The sequence below is a fragment of the Diadema antillarum genome, unplaced genomic scaffold (assembly GCF_040938485.1).
Source record: "Diadema antillarum isolate AM-2024a unplaced genomic scaffold, OU_Dant_1.0 seq00000712_RagTag, whole genome shotgun sequence".
Lineage (NCBI taxonomy): Eukaryota > Metazoa > Echinodermata > Echinoidea > Diadematoida > Diadematidae > Diadema > Diadema antillarum.
The window spans coordinates 503287-520825 of NW_027271616.1; the positions used below are offsets into that span (position 1 = coordinate 503287).

A 17539-nucleotide genomic window follows, 5' to 3' on the forward strand; every position below is an offset into this window, starting at 1 on the left:
GCGATCACCCAGCCATGAAGATATATCTAGATTCATTGTCCAATGACCGCAAGCAGTGTGGCAGGGTAAAAAACAAAAATGGAAACAAAAAAAAAGAAAAGAGGAAGGGAAGAAAATGAAAGGAAGAAATTTATGATATGATAAAAGTCAGCCATTTGGATACGAGCATTTCACACCTTTTGATACTTGAGAGTCATCCCTAATTGTGCGCACTTCAGAGGCTGGCTTCAACCACCGTAGGGACTTAAAGAGCTTTCAAAAACTAAGACATCAGTTGGACAGTTGCTCTTCTCCAAATTGCAATTTGTTTGTCTATCTAATTTTTTGATATATATACTGAGATATATCCTGGTGGCTTGTCAGAGTGCTGATGTCTTGAGTGCTTTCGTTTCTCCCACATCTAGGATGTCTATGTTGTTACACCCACGCTGCTAGCGCCCAGACTCCTACTTTTAAATGAATGTGTAGTTTCAAAGAAGACTTGCAACGAGACTAAACTCTACAAGTCAGACGCACAAAGACACAAAGAGGTTTTTATCGTCTGGTTTTTGAGTGGTTGTAGAGTGAGGGTTCTTGGGCACTTTACGGTGACAGAGAACCGTGGTTGTTCACTTTCGAGCGCCGTTGGTGGCTGTTAGTTGGCGTTCGCTCTGGCAATTTAGAGTACCTGTCATCTCCATATTTTATCTTGACATGAATTTTCTATGGAGCCATGCTTTCATCCCGGGTTCAAGTGATTTTCGGGAGTGTTTCCACACTCATTGTCATTGATCACCCCAAGCAGGTTGAGGGGTTGCCCGCTGTGTGTATACCCCACACCCCTGAACGGGGGAAAGCTCTTGCGGATTGTGCTACTAAATTGACGAAAATATCTATAATTTAAAGGTCAAACTATCATAAAGTATTTACCAAAATTCCCCGAGATTGGTTGAGAGGTGTGCTATGATTTTTTTTCCCCTTTGTGTGTGTGTCTGTCTGTGTGTGTGTGTGTGTGTGTGTGTGTGCCAAGTTCTTCCAACAATGTCAATTGTGCATGGCGTCAATGACAAAGCCCCGTCACTTACTGCACTCTGCGTCCATACATTACAAATGATGCATGCAATGATATAATAATGAAAGTGCAATTATGGAAAGATGGTGGCAGGACCCCTCTAGAAGTTGCAAAGCACCATGTAATTACATATAGTGAGTACAGCCATGCAACATTTATGATGTGAAGGACGCTTTGTGTCATCCTACATTGTCACTTATTGTAAAATGTTTTATGTTTTATGTTTCCTCGTCAAGGACATTAAACTCCTGTCTAGTCCTTGTAACCACACCACCCCCGCCCCCACCATAAACACAAATACATAAAGAGAAATGATACTGAAGGGGTCCATTTTCTCAGATAATTGTGTTAATGGAAGAAATTAGGGAGCATGTGCTGTGAAGGTTAAGGTTATGAAAATGTCAACGGAAGTATTATTTAAATGGGAGTCCCTCATATACATAGATGGCAGCTGTAGAGGATATTAATTGCCTTCAACAAGTGTTAGCAGAACCTACTACAAACTGTAAAAGTGAATTTTTTCGTGCGAGTAATTTTTTTGTGCTTGGTGGGATAAGATGAGTTTTACATGTTTTTAATCCCACGGAATCAAGACATAAACTACTGGAACGTATGGGCAAACAACAAATATTTGCGTGCTTTTAGTTTCGCGCTAGTTTCTGGTTGCGCGAAATGTGCAAAAACTTCAACACCGCGAAAATTTCCACTTTTACAGTAAACTGTATCCCATACCGAGTGTGGTTAAACATTCACTGCCTTTATTATGTAAGGCTTTTTGTAGAACTTTAGACAGCTTTTTGTTGTAAAGGAAAGGCCTGTTTATATCTTTAAACTTCCACCTATAGTTATCAAGTTTGACATTCTTCTTTTATGATTTTTTACTTTTCTCTCTTTGCCAAAATATGTAACTGTAATCAAATATCACAGTATGAAGCAGAATGCAAAAAGTAGATAATAAAAGCCCCAAAAATGCTAGTGTGACATGATTTGCAATAACCATAATAAATAGGGTCTGTATACTCATACACCCCTTGTACATTTTCTGTATTTGCATATCATATTATATATATATTTATATACAATGTATATCATTTAAACCTTCCTCTGTTCATCTACCTGCCTAATGTACACTGTGTATATGAACAAATCTCTAGATAAAGAGAAAGAGAGAGAGAGAGAGAGAGAGAGAGAGAGAGAGGAAAAGAGAGAAAGAAAGAGATTAGGCAGTCAAACTGAGGTTTCTGATTGGTCAAATCTTTTCTGATAACTTGAAATTGTTAAGACTGTAATCAGATCTGTTGATGGTCACATTTCAGGACTCCCTCCTTTTTTTTTTTTAAAGACAAATATCCGTGCCTCCATACATGCTTTAAATGAGTATAAAATGACAATTGTTGCTTTCCCTTTAACCCAATACATCTAAGATTCTGAAATTGTCATCGAGTGAAGGCATGGCCAACATGTTCCTGGGTGCAATGAGCTGCTTTTGTTCTGTGCGGTTGTCCATTATACTACTTGCTCTTCTATTGAGTTTCGTAACCAGTAGTGTGAAATGTGATCTGAACATCAACCCTGCCATCATTGTGTCTTGATGGAATGCATTTTGGATGTGGGGTCATGAGTCCTAGGTTTGCCGTGTATGGAATGCTGATGTTCGGCATTTATAAGATAGGAGAAACTCGTGCTAATGGATGCTACATTTCTGTGTTTTTCCGTTGTAGCTATTATTTACGTTTTAGGGGCATATGCTTAACCCGTTGAAGATGGACTGATTTCCTTATAACACGCATTTCCCATTTACCCCAGCCCAAGAATATTTGGAATTAGTCTTCAATGGGTTAAGCTTTAAAAGCAGGTTGGATTTTATCCATCTTTTTCCTCTGACCCCCTTCACCTCCCTCCCCTGTCATTCCCCTCCCTCCCCCTGTCATTCCCCTCCCCCCCCCCCCCCCACTATTGGAGGTGTTTAATAAGATACAGGCTGCAGGAACATGTACATTATAGTTGTTGGTGGGGAAATTTGTTTATTTCTGTCCTTCATTATTGCATCTTCTCTATTTCTTTCAGGCTGCAGCTATTTTCAACTCTGCATTTGGGAGCTTTCTGGTAAGAACTGCCATATCTTGCAAAATTTCAATATAAGCTATGTGATGTAGAAACTATCTAGCAAGGAGGGAGAGCAAGAAATACAACACAGATAACAATTTTCTATATGTGTCCCATGATGCTATTCATGTATGAAATACCAAAAAAGTTTCATTTTTTTCACTTGTTGCATCACATTAATACACATGTAACGAAGAAAAGGAATCGTAAGGGAAGATTTGAAAAACCTGCCTATAAATGACCTCATACTCATTGGAGCAATGCCGGCAAAAAGGAAAAAAGAGTATTAAACACCATCTATAGATACAGAAATAGAGCAACACCTTTAAAGTGTCTTAATCAGGTATGTTGGCTAAATTGTCTATGTCTGTTAAAGGAAACAGAATGACACAGATATATGAAGTGGACTTGTAGCCAATCACTATGCAGTTGGGTAATGAACAGAACTTGGTCTACAGAAGTTGGATTCCTTCTCTCTCTCTCTTGCTCTGAGAGATCTTGGAAGTGGGAGAGTGAGTTTAGCTCTTCCAGAACTCATCTTCAGGCCCGTAGCCTTGGTAGTAAATGACAACTTGGGAGTTAACGGTCGAGGCATTGCATATTCACAATTTGCCTATTCACTGTGTGGTGTTCCCCCCCCCCCTTTCCCCCTTGTCGGCTGCCATGGTACAAAAAGTAAATCTTGCTTCACCCTTTACTAGGCATCTTTCTTAACCTTCATCTCTCCCCCCCCCCCCCAAACTCTGCCCGCATCTTCAGGTTTTTCACTCTTGTCCCGATCTGTTTTTGATCTTTCTCTCGCGGAGTTCCTCATTTTTCTCCTCGGTGACCCTGTGGGATCATCCCGCATCCATATTTGATGCCCCCCTTCATCTATCTTGCATGCGCTAAGGGTGCTCGAGTGGCAGCCATGTCACTGTAGCTTCATTACATGCCGATAAGCACACGGTTAAACACCGGACGGTGTCACTGCCATTGTCGGAACCCTTGTACTTTATGCAGATTTGCTTCTTACTCTCCCCCTCTCTCTCTTCTTGTGCCCTTGCTCCTTTTTCTGTCTGTAGGTTTACTTTTCTTATCCGTCGTTTTAAACTCCAAGCTTTGCTTTTGCTTTTCTTTTGAGTCATCATGCTGCGGTCTAATGCTCTTTTATTTTTGCACTTTTGATTTCAGTTGATTTCAAATTGATGATAACCTTTTCTCCATTTGTATGTACATTTGTAGTATGAACCTTTTCCCCCCATTATTTCCTTTTCAGTACAGCTTGTTGTGATTCATTATGTATTGCAGTTCAAGTCATCACATTTGTTCTATGCTTGTATATGGCACATCCACTGAGCATATTTTATATCAAGAGTTTGTAAGTTCTTTATCCCTTATCTCTTTTTTTTTTCTTTGCAGGGTATAGTAGTAACTCCGGTTCTGCTCCTTTTATTTGTGAGTATTTCATCCAATCTTGGAGATTGTAGAATTCTTCTGTGTGGTATTGGGATTTTGGCAACATGCATGTGCAGTGCAGTCATGGGGTACGGCTAGCTGTATCACCTATGTTCATAGCGTGTGCTCTAATACTTTCTCTCACTTTGAGATTACCTCAAGTCAGTCTTTACCAGCTTTACTGGCTTATTTCCAGGATTAACAAGACCTTTTTCATTTTTCATTTTTCATTTTTCATCGTAGAAAAGTAAAGTTGTGCCATATACTTTTCACACTTAACATCTAACATTAGCTTCAACAAATAACCAAATCTTCCCCCTTCCTATCACCATAGAAACACAATGACACAATGACAAGTTGAACAAAAAAATGGTGTATATGGTAAGATCTTTCCCCTTCCCTTAAAGTAGGAAACCAGCATTTTCACATGGGAATTTCCCTGTAACTGCTTTTATCACGAATAGTAACATATAAGATGTCATAATTATGTAATGTACGTAATAAAAAAATGTCGATAATAATTATGGAAGAATTACAGAGCAACAGGATGTATTAAACGCAAGGCTCAACATTAGTCCTGGCCCAGGGCCACTGCCACCAGAAATGGTTGTTGAGCCATCACTTTTTTTTGTAAAAGAAATGATTTGTTCTTGTGGCTCAATTGGGTCATCAAAAATATGTGAATATGTACAGTACATCTAGAATAGGGGAGAATGCCAGAGTTGCCAGTTGCCAGTTGCCCTTATTTATACAATAGTCTTCATGGCAAAACTCCCAAAAGACCAAATTCAGCCAAAGAATTTATTATCACAGCCCAATGTCCTGGCCAGATTTTATCTATCCAATAATAGGACCAGGTACAGCCCTATGTTGAGTATTTATTCTATGACCCCGTTTACAGTGCAGGGCGGGGCTGAGCCCGGCCTCAATTGCGGTACTCGGCCCCGCAATTCTGTCCGTTTACAGTGGAGGGCTCGGCCCGGGCTTTTAATTCAAACCTTTCAATATTTTGTCGTAGTGGCGCTCTGCTTGTAAACAAACTATCATTACTGGGAGCGCGCTGGTCACAATTTGGTACCGCATGTGGCCCAGTTTGCGTTTACAGTGAAAAAAGGCCAGTCCGAGCCCGGGCCGAGCAGCGGCCGAGACTACCTCCAGAGTTTGGCCAAGTGCGCGGCCGATTTTGGTACTGCATTTGGCCTTTTGCGCGTTTACAGTGAAATGAAGGCTGGACTCGGCCGCGGTCGAGCCCGGCCCTTTCACTCACTGTAAACGGGGTCCTTGACTAAGTGGTGACGTAGAAAATCATGTTTATGTGTCAGTTCAATATTGAATTTGTTAGACTCAGTGAACTTAGTCACAGTATGTCTTAATTGAAGCCCTTATCACGCCTACCAATGTTCACATAATTAGATGTCAAACCTGTCCGTAGCAGCCACCCAAGGGAGATGAAAAAAATGGCTTTTATAGACAGGTGGCCGCTATAGACAGGATCATTAATATGGCTTTCCTCTTGGGTAGAATTGTTTTCAGTAGCAGTGCGCAACTATGCATATTTTACTCCTCGATAACTTCCAGAAATTTTAACATGTGGTCTCACTACAGACAAAACTACGCATAGTTTCAGTGATAGGAAACTACTACCCATACTTTCGATCTCTTGCAAGAAAAAATGCAAATGCCCAACAGCGTACAAAAAACATGCACAATGAGCGTAAATGAATGAAGGATCTTTTATGGTGTCTCAAACTTCTCGAAGTTTCAGCCGCGAAACTAAGCATGTTTTGCAAGAAGTGAGAAACTCCCCAAGAGCATGCGGGAAGTTTTGCTGGTTAATTCTTTTGAAGTTTCCTGACACACTGCCCAAACTACATGAACCAAAATACTGGGTAGTCACTACCTGGTGACTGTATGTGACAGGTACATTTGTAGCCACTAAGTACAGGTTTGACTGTAATTATGTTTTATGATTACTTTGATGTTTTGTTAAATTATTTCATTTTTATATACAAGTATTTTTTTTTTCACTTTTGGGGGGCTGCCAAATTATATTGTTGGCCACCAGATACTGAAATTTGATGATTTAAGGGAATGTTTGTTTCAAGCCTTGTTATATGGATTAGTCAAATACTAGTCAGCAATTGGATTATCATGATCTCGTGGTAGTGGACTATTTGTGACCTTTTCCAGTTGGTGGCCAACAATGCCATGTGCTGGAATGAGGATACTAAAGTGCAATTGATACAGTAGAGCCTCTTATTCTATAAAGTGCTAAGAACTGGGCTATAATTCTGCAACATGTACGGGAATGGTATTTGGGGAAGCAGCTCATTATAAAATTGGTATGCACCATGCATAATTATGTGGTATGACAGCTGCATAAGTCCGTACTGTGGTTTTGATGGTGATACTGTGAAAAAGACTACCAGAGAAAATAAAACTTGATGGCATGCATTGTTTTTTGAAGTACACTGACTATTCAAAATTCAATAGATTTTTTTTTCACATAGTGCAGCAGTTTCAATACCATTAATACTTTCAGTGAGTTTGAAACATGCAACTGCCTGGAAACCAAATGGGTGACAGGGTTTCTTGGTTCTCATACAGTGGGTGCATGTTCTGGCAAAGTCACCAGGACCAACGAAAGCGCTTCACTCTCGGCCGAGAGTGCATGCTGCAATCAACGGCGATGCCGCGTCGTTGGAGCTGTTTTGCCCCAATTGTCGTCAGGGGATGTTGCCGCACAGTGGGGAGAGCCTTGGTGGTATATTTTCTGACGATCCTGGTCGCGTTGTCAGCAACAAGAATGTGGGATTATTATTTGCCACATTTTGTTTGTGAAATTCAGCATAGAAGGAAACAAACAAATATATGAAACTCATCCCCGTCCACTCATAGTGCACTCCATGGCATTCTTCCCCCTCCGCAAATTCCACAGCACAACATTGGATCATTATGTGTACTGTCACAAAACCATTCAGGAAGAGGATTCTGAATAGACAGGCCAACAACTCACATAGCAACGTTTCCACCTTCTACGACATTGTACAATGTGCAGTTTATTTCACAGTGTTTTTATTTTTCGCAAATCTCACAAGTCATCCAGCATTCTTGAAATTGACAAGTCACGAAAATATTGCCTCCCAAGTGGGTAGAATATTGTGTCTAAAGGTGGGAAATTGCCAATTTTTCTCTTGGTGGTTGATAACATTGCTTTCTCGTTACATCGATGTGGTTATTGATCGCGAATTCCACCACTCGCGAAATTGTCTTCCACAAGTCCTAATTTGGGAAATATGTGGCAAATGCACTCGTCTTCCTTTTGAGGGCGACATGGATTGGAAAGAATACTGAAGCAAGAGACACTGATCAGTAGAAATTTGGCAGGGCTAAGATGCTTGTGTACAATTTGGTACTTTGGAACTTTTTTTTTTGTGTGTGTGTGCAGTTGACTGCTTTATGAATTTCTCATTACAAACATTTTCAGGAGGAAGTACCGGTAATTCTCAAATCCTTGGAGTTACTTAACATACTAAAGACAGCACAGCAGTGTACATCATAACATACAAAGTATACCAGCAGCACAGAGTCTATCATGTGTGTGCTCACAAGGCATAGTGATGTGGAGAGCTACTCCATGTATGTCCTGTATGCTACTCATTGCATTGTGTTCATATCACCAGAGACTCCAACCCCAAGCACCTTCTGATCTGGAGATTCTCCCGCCCGAAACCCCTAGCAAACGGGAGACTCCAAGTTGATGTGTGCGAAGTGCGAAGTTCCTAGGATTCTAGATGTTCTCTGGTGCTATCTAAGGCTTATTTTTTCAACATACGATAGAAATAAGTAAGAAATCCTTTCCACCGGGAGACACAGAGCCAGGGCGGGAGAAATCAAATCTCAAACGGGAGAACGGGAGATTGTGCAAAAATGGGCTTTCGGCGGGAGATCTCCCGTCGAAAACGGGAGAGTTGGAGTCTCTGTATCACACTCTCGACAGTATTAAAAAAACAAAACAAATGAATCGAATATATAACAATTGTCATGGGGAGTCCATAGACTTTGATGTGTAGAGTCTCAGTGTTTTTTTTTTTCATTATTTTGTGTGTATGTGTCACTGTTTACTATTTGCTGCCTCAACTGTCCCATAGTCATATTAAAAAACTTTTTAAACCTTACCATGGTTGGCATTTCTTTTTTTGTTTGCATTATATTTTTGCAATTGGACTTTACAAAAGTAACTTTTGTATTCAAATTGAGATTGATTTGATAGATTGCTTGTTTATCTCTCCAACAAAATTGTGTCCAAGCAATTTTAGACAAAGAAATTGCTCTTTGAACCAGACAACTTATGGATGAGAAAAATATTTGTCCATAGTTGCAAAGTCTCAAAGCTTTCAAGTTCCATTCAGCCAACAAGCCATCATACTGTTACATTTGCCGTATGTTTTACATCAAAGCATTATTTTAAAACAACAGTCCCAGCTCGTTGTGTACATCAGACACATTTATGAACCAGAATCATGTCTCAGTTACTTGTGTTCAGAGGTCCAAAGGTGCAATTAACTCCCCATCAATGACAAATTAAGGACTTTGTTCATGTCATTAACTTTTGTATACATCAACAATTAAAAAAAAAAGAGGAATTGACTGTATAAAGTTCTTGTAGGATGATTGTTTGATTTTGGACCATTGTTTGAATATGAATATGCCTAGTGCATACCAAGAAGACAAGAAGAACGTGAAGAATTGGATGCAATAAAAGAGACATTGTTATACAACGGGGTATAGATTAACCCACTGTGTGCCACATAAGCCACCTGTGTCCATAAGTTTGTACATAAAATGTGTGTACATTTCGTCGGCGTTTTCACGAACCGACGCTATTTCGTTTTTGAGCGAAAATGCAGTTCTGAGAAAATCGCGTTTAAAGATCTCACAAGTTTTAGACAACGTTTTCAATGACTTTTCCTGTCTTGTGTGTGAAAATTTTGACAGGGTGATGAGAGTGGAAGTTGCTCTTCCTATCCATAGTGTAATTTTAGTGTGAATTCAAAAAATTTACGATATTTCTGTCTTCAAACTCACTGCGTCGGTTCGTAAATCCATCGTTTCTTGCGCGCACCATAGGTTATGTACTTAAGCGCGGGTCTCACGAACCGACGTAAGTTGTATTACGCCGGTTCGTGAGACCCGCGCTGTAGGGCCTGTACAACAGGTAACGTGCAATACGCGTGTATTTACGAACCGTCGCTATTTCATTTTCGTATGTGTTTACATACAAATACTATTAGGGCTATACCTGCTTATCAACAATAACCTTATTAATTGAAATTAATTGTCATGTAATGATTGTTGTGATGATTACAATACATTTAGTGATAATTAAGATGATAATACAAGCCAGTTTCTCTTAATTGTTCTAAAAAGAGCCTGTTGTCATTGTTTTCATCTTCATTTAGTACACGCATGTATTGTTATTATAGCTGTGGTTGATCGTTCCAAAGATTTCTTTGCCCCCCCCTTTTTTGTGGATATATTATTATTTAACACTTTTGCATTTGGACATCTATCATTTGGTAATACATGTATTCGGTATACTGTGTTTCATATTTTTTTACTTTTTACTGTTTTTTTTTACTTAATTAACTTACTTTTTCATTTTTTCACATTATTTTTAATTCAAATTCAGTTCACTTCTTTCATAATAATTATGAATGTTTGTTCTAAGATGAAGGATACCGCTAAATCTTGGGAAAAAGACGTGCCAGTCAGTAATAATTACTTGTATTTACTCATCTTTCATACTCATGCATGCACTCTGTTATTTCTTTCTCTGAAATAATATATTAATTTCTTTATTTCTTATTATTCCACATATTTGTGACATTTACTTTGTCACAATTTTTATCAGTGTCATTATTGTCATTTGGCTCGCATGCGAATTCACTCATAATTCCTCATTTTCCATCTTTCTCTTTCCTGCTCAACAGATTCTATGATAGCTGCACCTGATCATATAAAAACATAAACTCATCCTGCATGCACTCTTCGAAACTGATAAACTCCTAAAAATACATGAATATCAACACTATCAGAGTTTCAAGCTTCATTTTAAATATATAATAATGGTCATGTTTTATTATGCCTTTTGCAGCAATATATTGAAGAGGTACATTATGTAATCGAAAAAACATAGGTCCTCAATAAAATATCAAATTTGAATTATTCAGAGATGAGTACTGACAATGGGAAGGATAACAATTGTGGAAGAGCTCCATAAATCAATACATATCTAATGGCAAATGGAGATGGAATCAAGATTCAAGAATATGTGTAATTCAAGTTCATTATTATATCAGTTCTTGTGTGTTCACAAAAAGAGGAACACAGTTCGAACATGCACACCAAATCTTACATCGTACATTTACATCTATAGAGTGCGGACGGAACATATACAAGAGAAAGAATAACATTCTCAAATTAATATATCAAGCATAACTACATGTATGTATATGACCACACAAAGATGTTGCTGCATATGCATGAAGCTTGAGAGTGCTGCAACACCCAAATGCTCAGATAAAAACTTGATGTGTATCATACAAAAGAGAAGAGGTACTGCATGTACATGTAGTTACACTATTCACAGGAGAGTAGAGAAAAAGCACGAGAGAGGGAAATGGGTGTCTAAAATAGGTCGATGTAAGGAGTGCCAAGCCAATTAAGTCTCTACTAGAAGTCATACATATATAAGGAAATAAATTAATCACAACATAAATGATCATGCTCATGTTAACCTTAATTAGCATCTAAAAATGTGTGTAGAAAGCCCATAATATCAGCCTTTCGCCCCGAAGGCTTGTTACATATGAGAAAAGAGAAATTTTGGCCGACCCCCCCCCCCTCCCTGTGAATCCTTAATCCACCAGTACTATAAACACATTCTGAGAATGTGTTCTAGTACATGTACTAGCAAATTCACAAGAGGGGTTGGAAAATTCAGCCAAAATTGTGTGTGGCTAAAATAATTAAAAAGAAAGGTCATCAGCAAAACTACGGGGTGGATGCAGACGAATTTTCATGTGATGACTAAAAAAAAATGCAGCTAAAGGAAAAAAAAAAAGACGGCGGAGAGGGGCCAAGGCTAATTTGACTCCCTTCCCCCCCCCCCCACCAAAAAACAAACAAACAAACAAACACCACTGTTTTACAGTACCTTTAAAGGACTCTTAATTTTTTGTTTGTTAAAAACAAACGTCTCGAAGTAAAGAATTCCATATTGTAGGCGAAATGTAGACCGATACAGTGTATAAAGTGTACATCCCAAGCTATTAAAGAAAAAAAAAACAGATTATGAATATCATTTAAAGTAAGAATTTCAGTGTGTTTAATCATCTTTAGTTGAGTTGCAAATGACATGTACATATTTAATAAGAGCAGTAAACTTCGAAGCGCCCCCAAGCCCTTCTATACTTAATTATTCATGTGTAAAGGTAGCGCCAGGGCACTCCGGTGGTCTAGTGGTTATGACGCTGGTCTAGTAATCCAGAGGTCGTGGGTTCGAATCCTGCTTGGGCTGCCTGTGATTTTTTTTTTTTTTTTTTCACAGCAGCCTACAAACTGCACACTGCAGTTGCGTGCGTTACTACGGATGGAGACAAATGAATAATCTATTATTTTAATATACGATGTTTGACATCCTTATTGCAATCACTTTCTTTAATTGTAAATTTAGAGACATAATGAATTATTATTAAAAGAAATCAAATTTCTGTATTTTGTTGTGAGTTTGCATGGGAACATACACGTATCATAATTTACAATTTTAGTTAGATAAAGAACATCTTATAACAGAACTGTCTAGTGATGGTTGAATAATTATGTCAATTTGTTAGAAGTCCTATCATTTACATGGAGTGCATGTTCCCATGTTTATAAGAATCATACGTGACACATTCAAAGTGGGTTGAAGACAACAAAATAATAAATAAAAGAATAAAGGAGAATAGAACTTAATCTGATTACAGCATCATCTAAATATTGCCAATGTGCACTTAGAAATCTATCAAGATTTATCACAAGGTTATGATTACCACACAAAACCTTCAAGATTTATTATCATGAAATACATACCAATGAACACTTAAAAAAATCTAACATTCCATATCCACATGAAGCTTTCCTTGATATAAATGTCTCTCTGTAGTGTTATTAAAGTGTAGCAAAATTGTAATTACGACATCACAGAATGGAATGCATTGTTTTCACCTTCAATCTTAGGATCTCCTTTCATGTTTCCACTTTACAATCACATTTTCACTGTAGATATACCGTCCTTATGTTGTCGCCCTTCATCCCAATTTCTCCCTTCTATCCTATCTGTAGATTGTCTTCTTTCCTAAGCCATTGTATTCACATTCCTTGATGATCAGCACGATGCTGTACTTTTTTCTTCTTCTCTGAAACAGTCCAGCTCTTCGCTACTGCATGGCATCAGTCATCTGAAAGAAAAGACAGAAATTAAGAACTTTCGATTAGAATCAAACATCATGATACAAGATACAACTTTCATTTTGAGAAAAAGAAATCAGCCAACTAAACTGTAGTTGAAATTATTTTGCTCTATTTGTATTAAACATAAAACAAAACGGTATACAGGATCAAAGAATGTCAAAAAAATACTGCTGTTTTTGATGCATATTCAAATTGTCTCGCCTTTTACATATTTTAATGATGCAAGATCTTATGTCTAGCACTTAGTAAGTCTCATGTAGAATTTAAATTATTATTCACATGAATAAATCTGCATGTCCTTGTAAACAAGGCATTGCTTTGAAAAAGCTGAATATTACTAATTGCATTTGGGAAAGAGTCTACGACAATCAAACTTGTTTATTATCAGAGACTTTAACATCTTAATTAGACCTAGACTCTACATTACCATTGTATTCACATCCGTTGGTGATGTACACGACCCTGTACTTTTCCTTTTCTTTTCTGAGACAGTCCAGTTCTTCGCTACTACATGGCACCAGTCATCTGAAAGAAAAGAAAGAAATTAAGAACTTTTGATTAAAATCAAACATCATGGCACAAGATACAACTTTAATTTCGAGAAGAAAAAAAAATCAGCCAACAAAACTGAAGTTGAAATTATTTTGCTCTATTTATATTAAACATAAAACAAAATGGTAGGCCTATGCAGGATCAAAGAATGTCAAAAAATGCTGCTGTTCGTATTTGATGCATATTCAAATTGTCTCTTCATTTACACATTTTACTGATGCAAGATATTATGTTTAGCACTTGGTATGTCTCATGTAGAAATTGAATTATCATTCACATGAATATAAATCTACATGTATTTGTAAACAAGGCATTGCATTGAAATAGCTGATATTACTACATGTACCTGCATTTGGGAAACAGTCTATGACAATCAAACCTGTTTCTTATCAGAGACTGTAACATCTTAATTAGACCTAGACTCTACATTATCATTCAGCTTTTAAAGGTATTAACCATTCACCTATAAAACACTGGCATTGTCATGTGCATCATATTTCTTTGACACTGCACATATTTTCATGAAGTCTGCACAAGAATGCAAATGAAACACGTCTGCTGTTTGGTATTTATGAAAAAAAAAAAAAAATCACTAACCCGGAAGTCCTTGGCTTTAGGAATAACACGTGGCGAGTTAGTAGGAATTGACGTTAAAATAGAATAAGAATAGATCTACTAAATAGGCCTTTGCCTCATGAATGTCTAGTCTAATTATAGACTAAGTGAAGTCTAGACCTTTCACTTTTAAGTTACCAGTGGTTCACAAAATTTATATTATAGATCTAGACTACATCTAGATCTAGACATCTAACAGGAACGGCGCAGTGTTTTCAAAAGTGTGGGGGCCCACTTCCGGGTTTCATGAGCTAACAAAGTGATGACACCTTATGTATTCCTTTGTATGGTGCACAAAAAGTGTGGGGGCCCGAGCCCCCACGGCCCCCACGGCTGCGCCGGCCCTGTCTAATACTATTAGATCTTGGCAACTTTTGTCTTTGTGACACGAAATTAACACGTCACGGATGATATTGCGGCGATATCCAACAGGATGACAGTACCACTATTACTGACTCAGTAAGTTGACATAGATAACTAACATCAACTTGTTAACGTACGTTAGAGATGGCACCATATACAATAACCGGTGACACTGACACTGACAGATCTAACGACTACGTTTAGACTAACGTTAAAGAGTTAGACTCGCCATCTCAGTAAGTCGGCCAAAGACAAAGTCAATACAGGGCTAAGTCAGTGTTACTGTTATGTTAGGCCTAACAAATGTTAACGGTTACTCGGTTAGGTTAGGTTTACCAGGACTCAAGAGTCCTGGTTAAATCAGTCGAGGGACATTTCTTAGAAGTCCTTCGATTCCAAGAATAAAAAGGGTGAAAGAACAAAGGGAAAAAAGGAAAGAAGAAAGGACAAAAGATTATGTATGGATGCTGTGGAAATCGACAGCGCTACTGTATCACTATCAATCACGCGTGAATATGTAAACGCCATTTGGTTGGGCCGCATTCACAAGTTTTAGGGAAAAAAAGCCCCACCGCTGTGCTTCAAAGGTACTCCACTCGAACTACCAGCTGGTAACGTTAGACATAATGTCACATATCTACACACAGTACGGTACTAGGGCTGAATTCACAAGTATACTATAACACTGCACTGTACAGGAAAGCCACCTAACCTGTAGAGTACTACTCGTAGTGTTTATGTAGTATCACGAGACCACATACTGTCATAGATGACATCTACACCAACGCTGCACACTGGCACTGGTCCGACGGTCCCTGACCAGGAAAAATTACTGTTGGACACTGACCAGTAACTTTTTCAGGAATGGACCAGTAAAAATTGGGGGAAAAATGGGTGGACGCTACCTACTATTACCACTAGTCTAGATGTATGTAGTCTTAGACTTCAGCTGATCTTAGATTTAGTAACTGGCATTACAAGTAAAGTCTTAACTTAGACTTAATAGTTAAACTTGAAAGTTAAAGTCTAACATGTCTAACTTTATTCTTTACTCTTCCTTTGAGTTTTACTTTTAGACTTTTTACTTGTTTTTTTAGTTTAGTAGGCCTACTTTGTCAATCTCATGATTTCATTTTCAACTCAAGTCAAGGCATAGCCATGAGTGTCTTCGAGACTTTGACATCTTGCATGTCTTGCACACAGACGTTACGACTACGTCTACAGTACTCAGTAGTCTCAGAAGTAACGACATAAGTTGAAAAGAAACTATAAATAATATGATTTGGGATCTAATTTGAAATTGGATGGCGTTTACAGACTAGGCTTCATAAGCATCACGCGATTGAATACATGGGACTACACTCTACCGCAATTAATGGTTATGGTAGTCCAACTGAAACTGTTATTTTGAGCATGATTTTAATAGGATTATAGCTTACCATTCACTTCACTCGTGGACAGTGGGCTGGCTTAGGTCGTCATTCATCTTTCAGATGGTTTGGTTCTCACTCTGAGATCTGGATTAGGGCCAAAACCTAATTCTAGGCCAGTAAGTTGAACAAAGCTCAAAATAATGCAACTGCGACGGTTCGTAAAACCCGCATTGCTCTTCACCCTAGCAATTCGGGTTTCACGAACCGGCGTATCTTTACTGCGTCGGTTCGTGAAACCCCTTTTTCTCAATTTCTCGATATTTCGAGTACCGTCGTTTTTTTCTTTCTTTGATAAAATTAAGAATAATTAATTTTGTGATCTAAAATTTTGGGATTTGGTAGAGTTTTGAAAGCACTTTCATTTGGTACCAATATCTCGATTTTGAAAATTTTGACCAAAATCGAAATAGCGTCGGTTCGTGAAAACGCCGACGATTTGACTCATTGGTGCAGAAAGGGATAATAGTTTGTGGTGTGCTGTTATTGTAGTCCTAGCCCCCCCCCCCCAAAAAAAAAAATATATATATATATCTTTCTTGATTAAGCTCTGAAAAGACATCTAAACAGACACTCTGGAGATAATTCTTGTGGAAAGGCCTAGAGAGTTTGTTTGTTTGTTTGTTTGTTTGTTTGTTTGTTTGTTTGTTTGTTTGTTTGTTTGTTTGTTTGTTGTTTTTTTAGCTATAAGGAGAGGGATTGGGGAAGGGGCGGTAGGGATGGGGATGAATTCAGTGCTGGTTTTATGAACCTGGAAGGCATCTTCCAACTGAGTGCAAAGGGGCGTGTCCATCTCACATCTACCATCTTAACCATGCAGGAACCAAGCTTCCAGCAACGCACAACAAAATCTACCGGTGTAGTGTGTCCATGCCCAAACTCACATCATCTAGCACTGGTAGTAGCAATTCGTCATTGTCATACGAACACAAGATCATTCTGTTGAATTCGTTCTAGGAAACGGTAGCATTGTTATTTCTTCCATCTGGAGACTTCCTTGGATGTTCCTAGCCACAAGTGCCTTGTGATGACTTGTTCATGTACCGGCTCCTTGTACATGTAGCTCTGGTTAAATAGTTATAGTGTGAGCACTTATATCGTTTCTAACTCTGGCAAGTCTTGAGCAAACTGGGGGCAAACTTTCTGCTTTCTGTAGTTAAAGTTTGGTGCAGGAAATCAATCAGTCGTGGATCTGTGACTTTTTTTCTAACCTTTGTTTCCCCAATACACCCCTTCAAAAAAAGAAAAAGAACAGATTAAATGGATTAAGAAAGCTGATGTTTATTTCTATACAAAAACCAAGTACTGTGTAGAATAAGGAGAAATTGAGAGTGTTCATACTCCCTAAGCTCTCTTAATTTTTATCATTTGACCAATTTGCATATATATGGTTTTAGAATTCTTGCAATTTGCCATATTTTGCCCAATATGAACATGAAAAGAGCCAACCACCTCAGAGTAAAATGAA

General features: G+C 38.2%; 1 protein-coding gene across 1 annotated transcript in view; it reads left to right on the forward strand.

Annotated features, from left to right (window-relative positions):
• LOC139737891 (sodium/bile acid cotransporter 7-B-like) overlaps nucleotides 1–17539 on the forward strand; it is a 61973-nt gene that overhangs the window by 29884 nt on the left and 14550 nt on the right. Inside the window, exons 5-6 of the mRNA XM_071648559.1 lie at nucleotides 3119–3157; nucleotides 4559–4594. Coding sequence (XP_071504660.1) covers nucleotides 3119–3157; nucleotides 4559–4594 — 75 coding nt within the window. The remainder of the gene's footprint in view (nucleotides 1–3118; nucleotides 3158–4558; nucleotides 4595–17539) is intronic.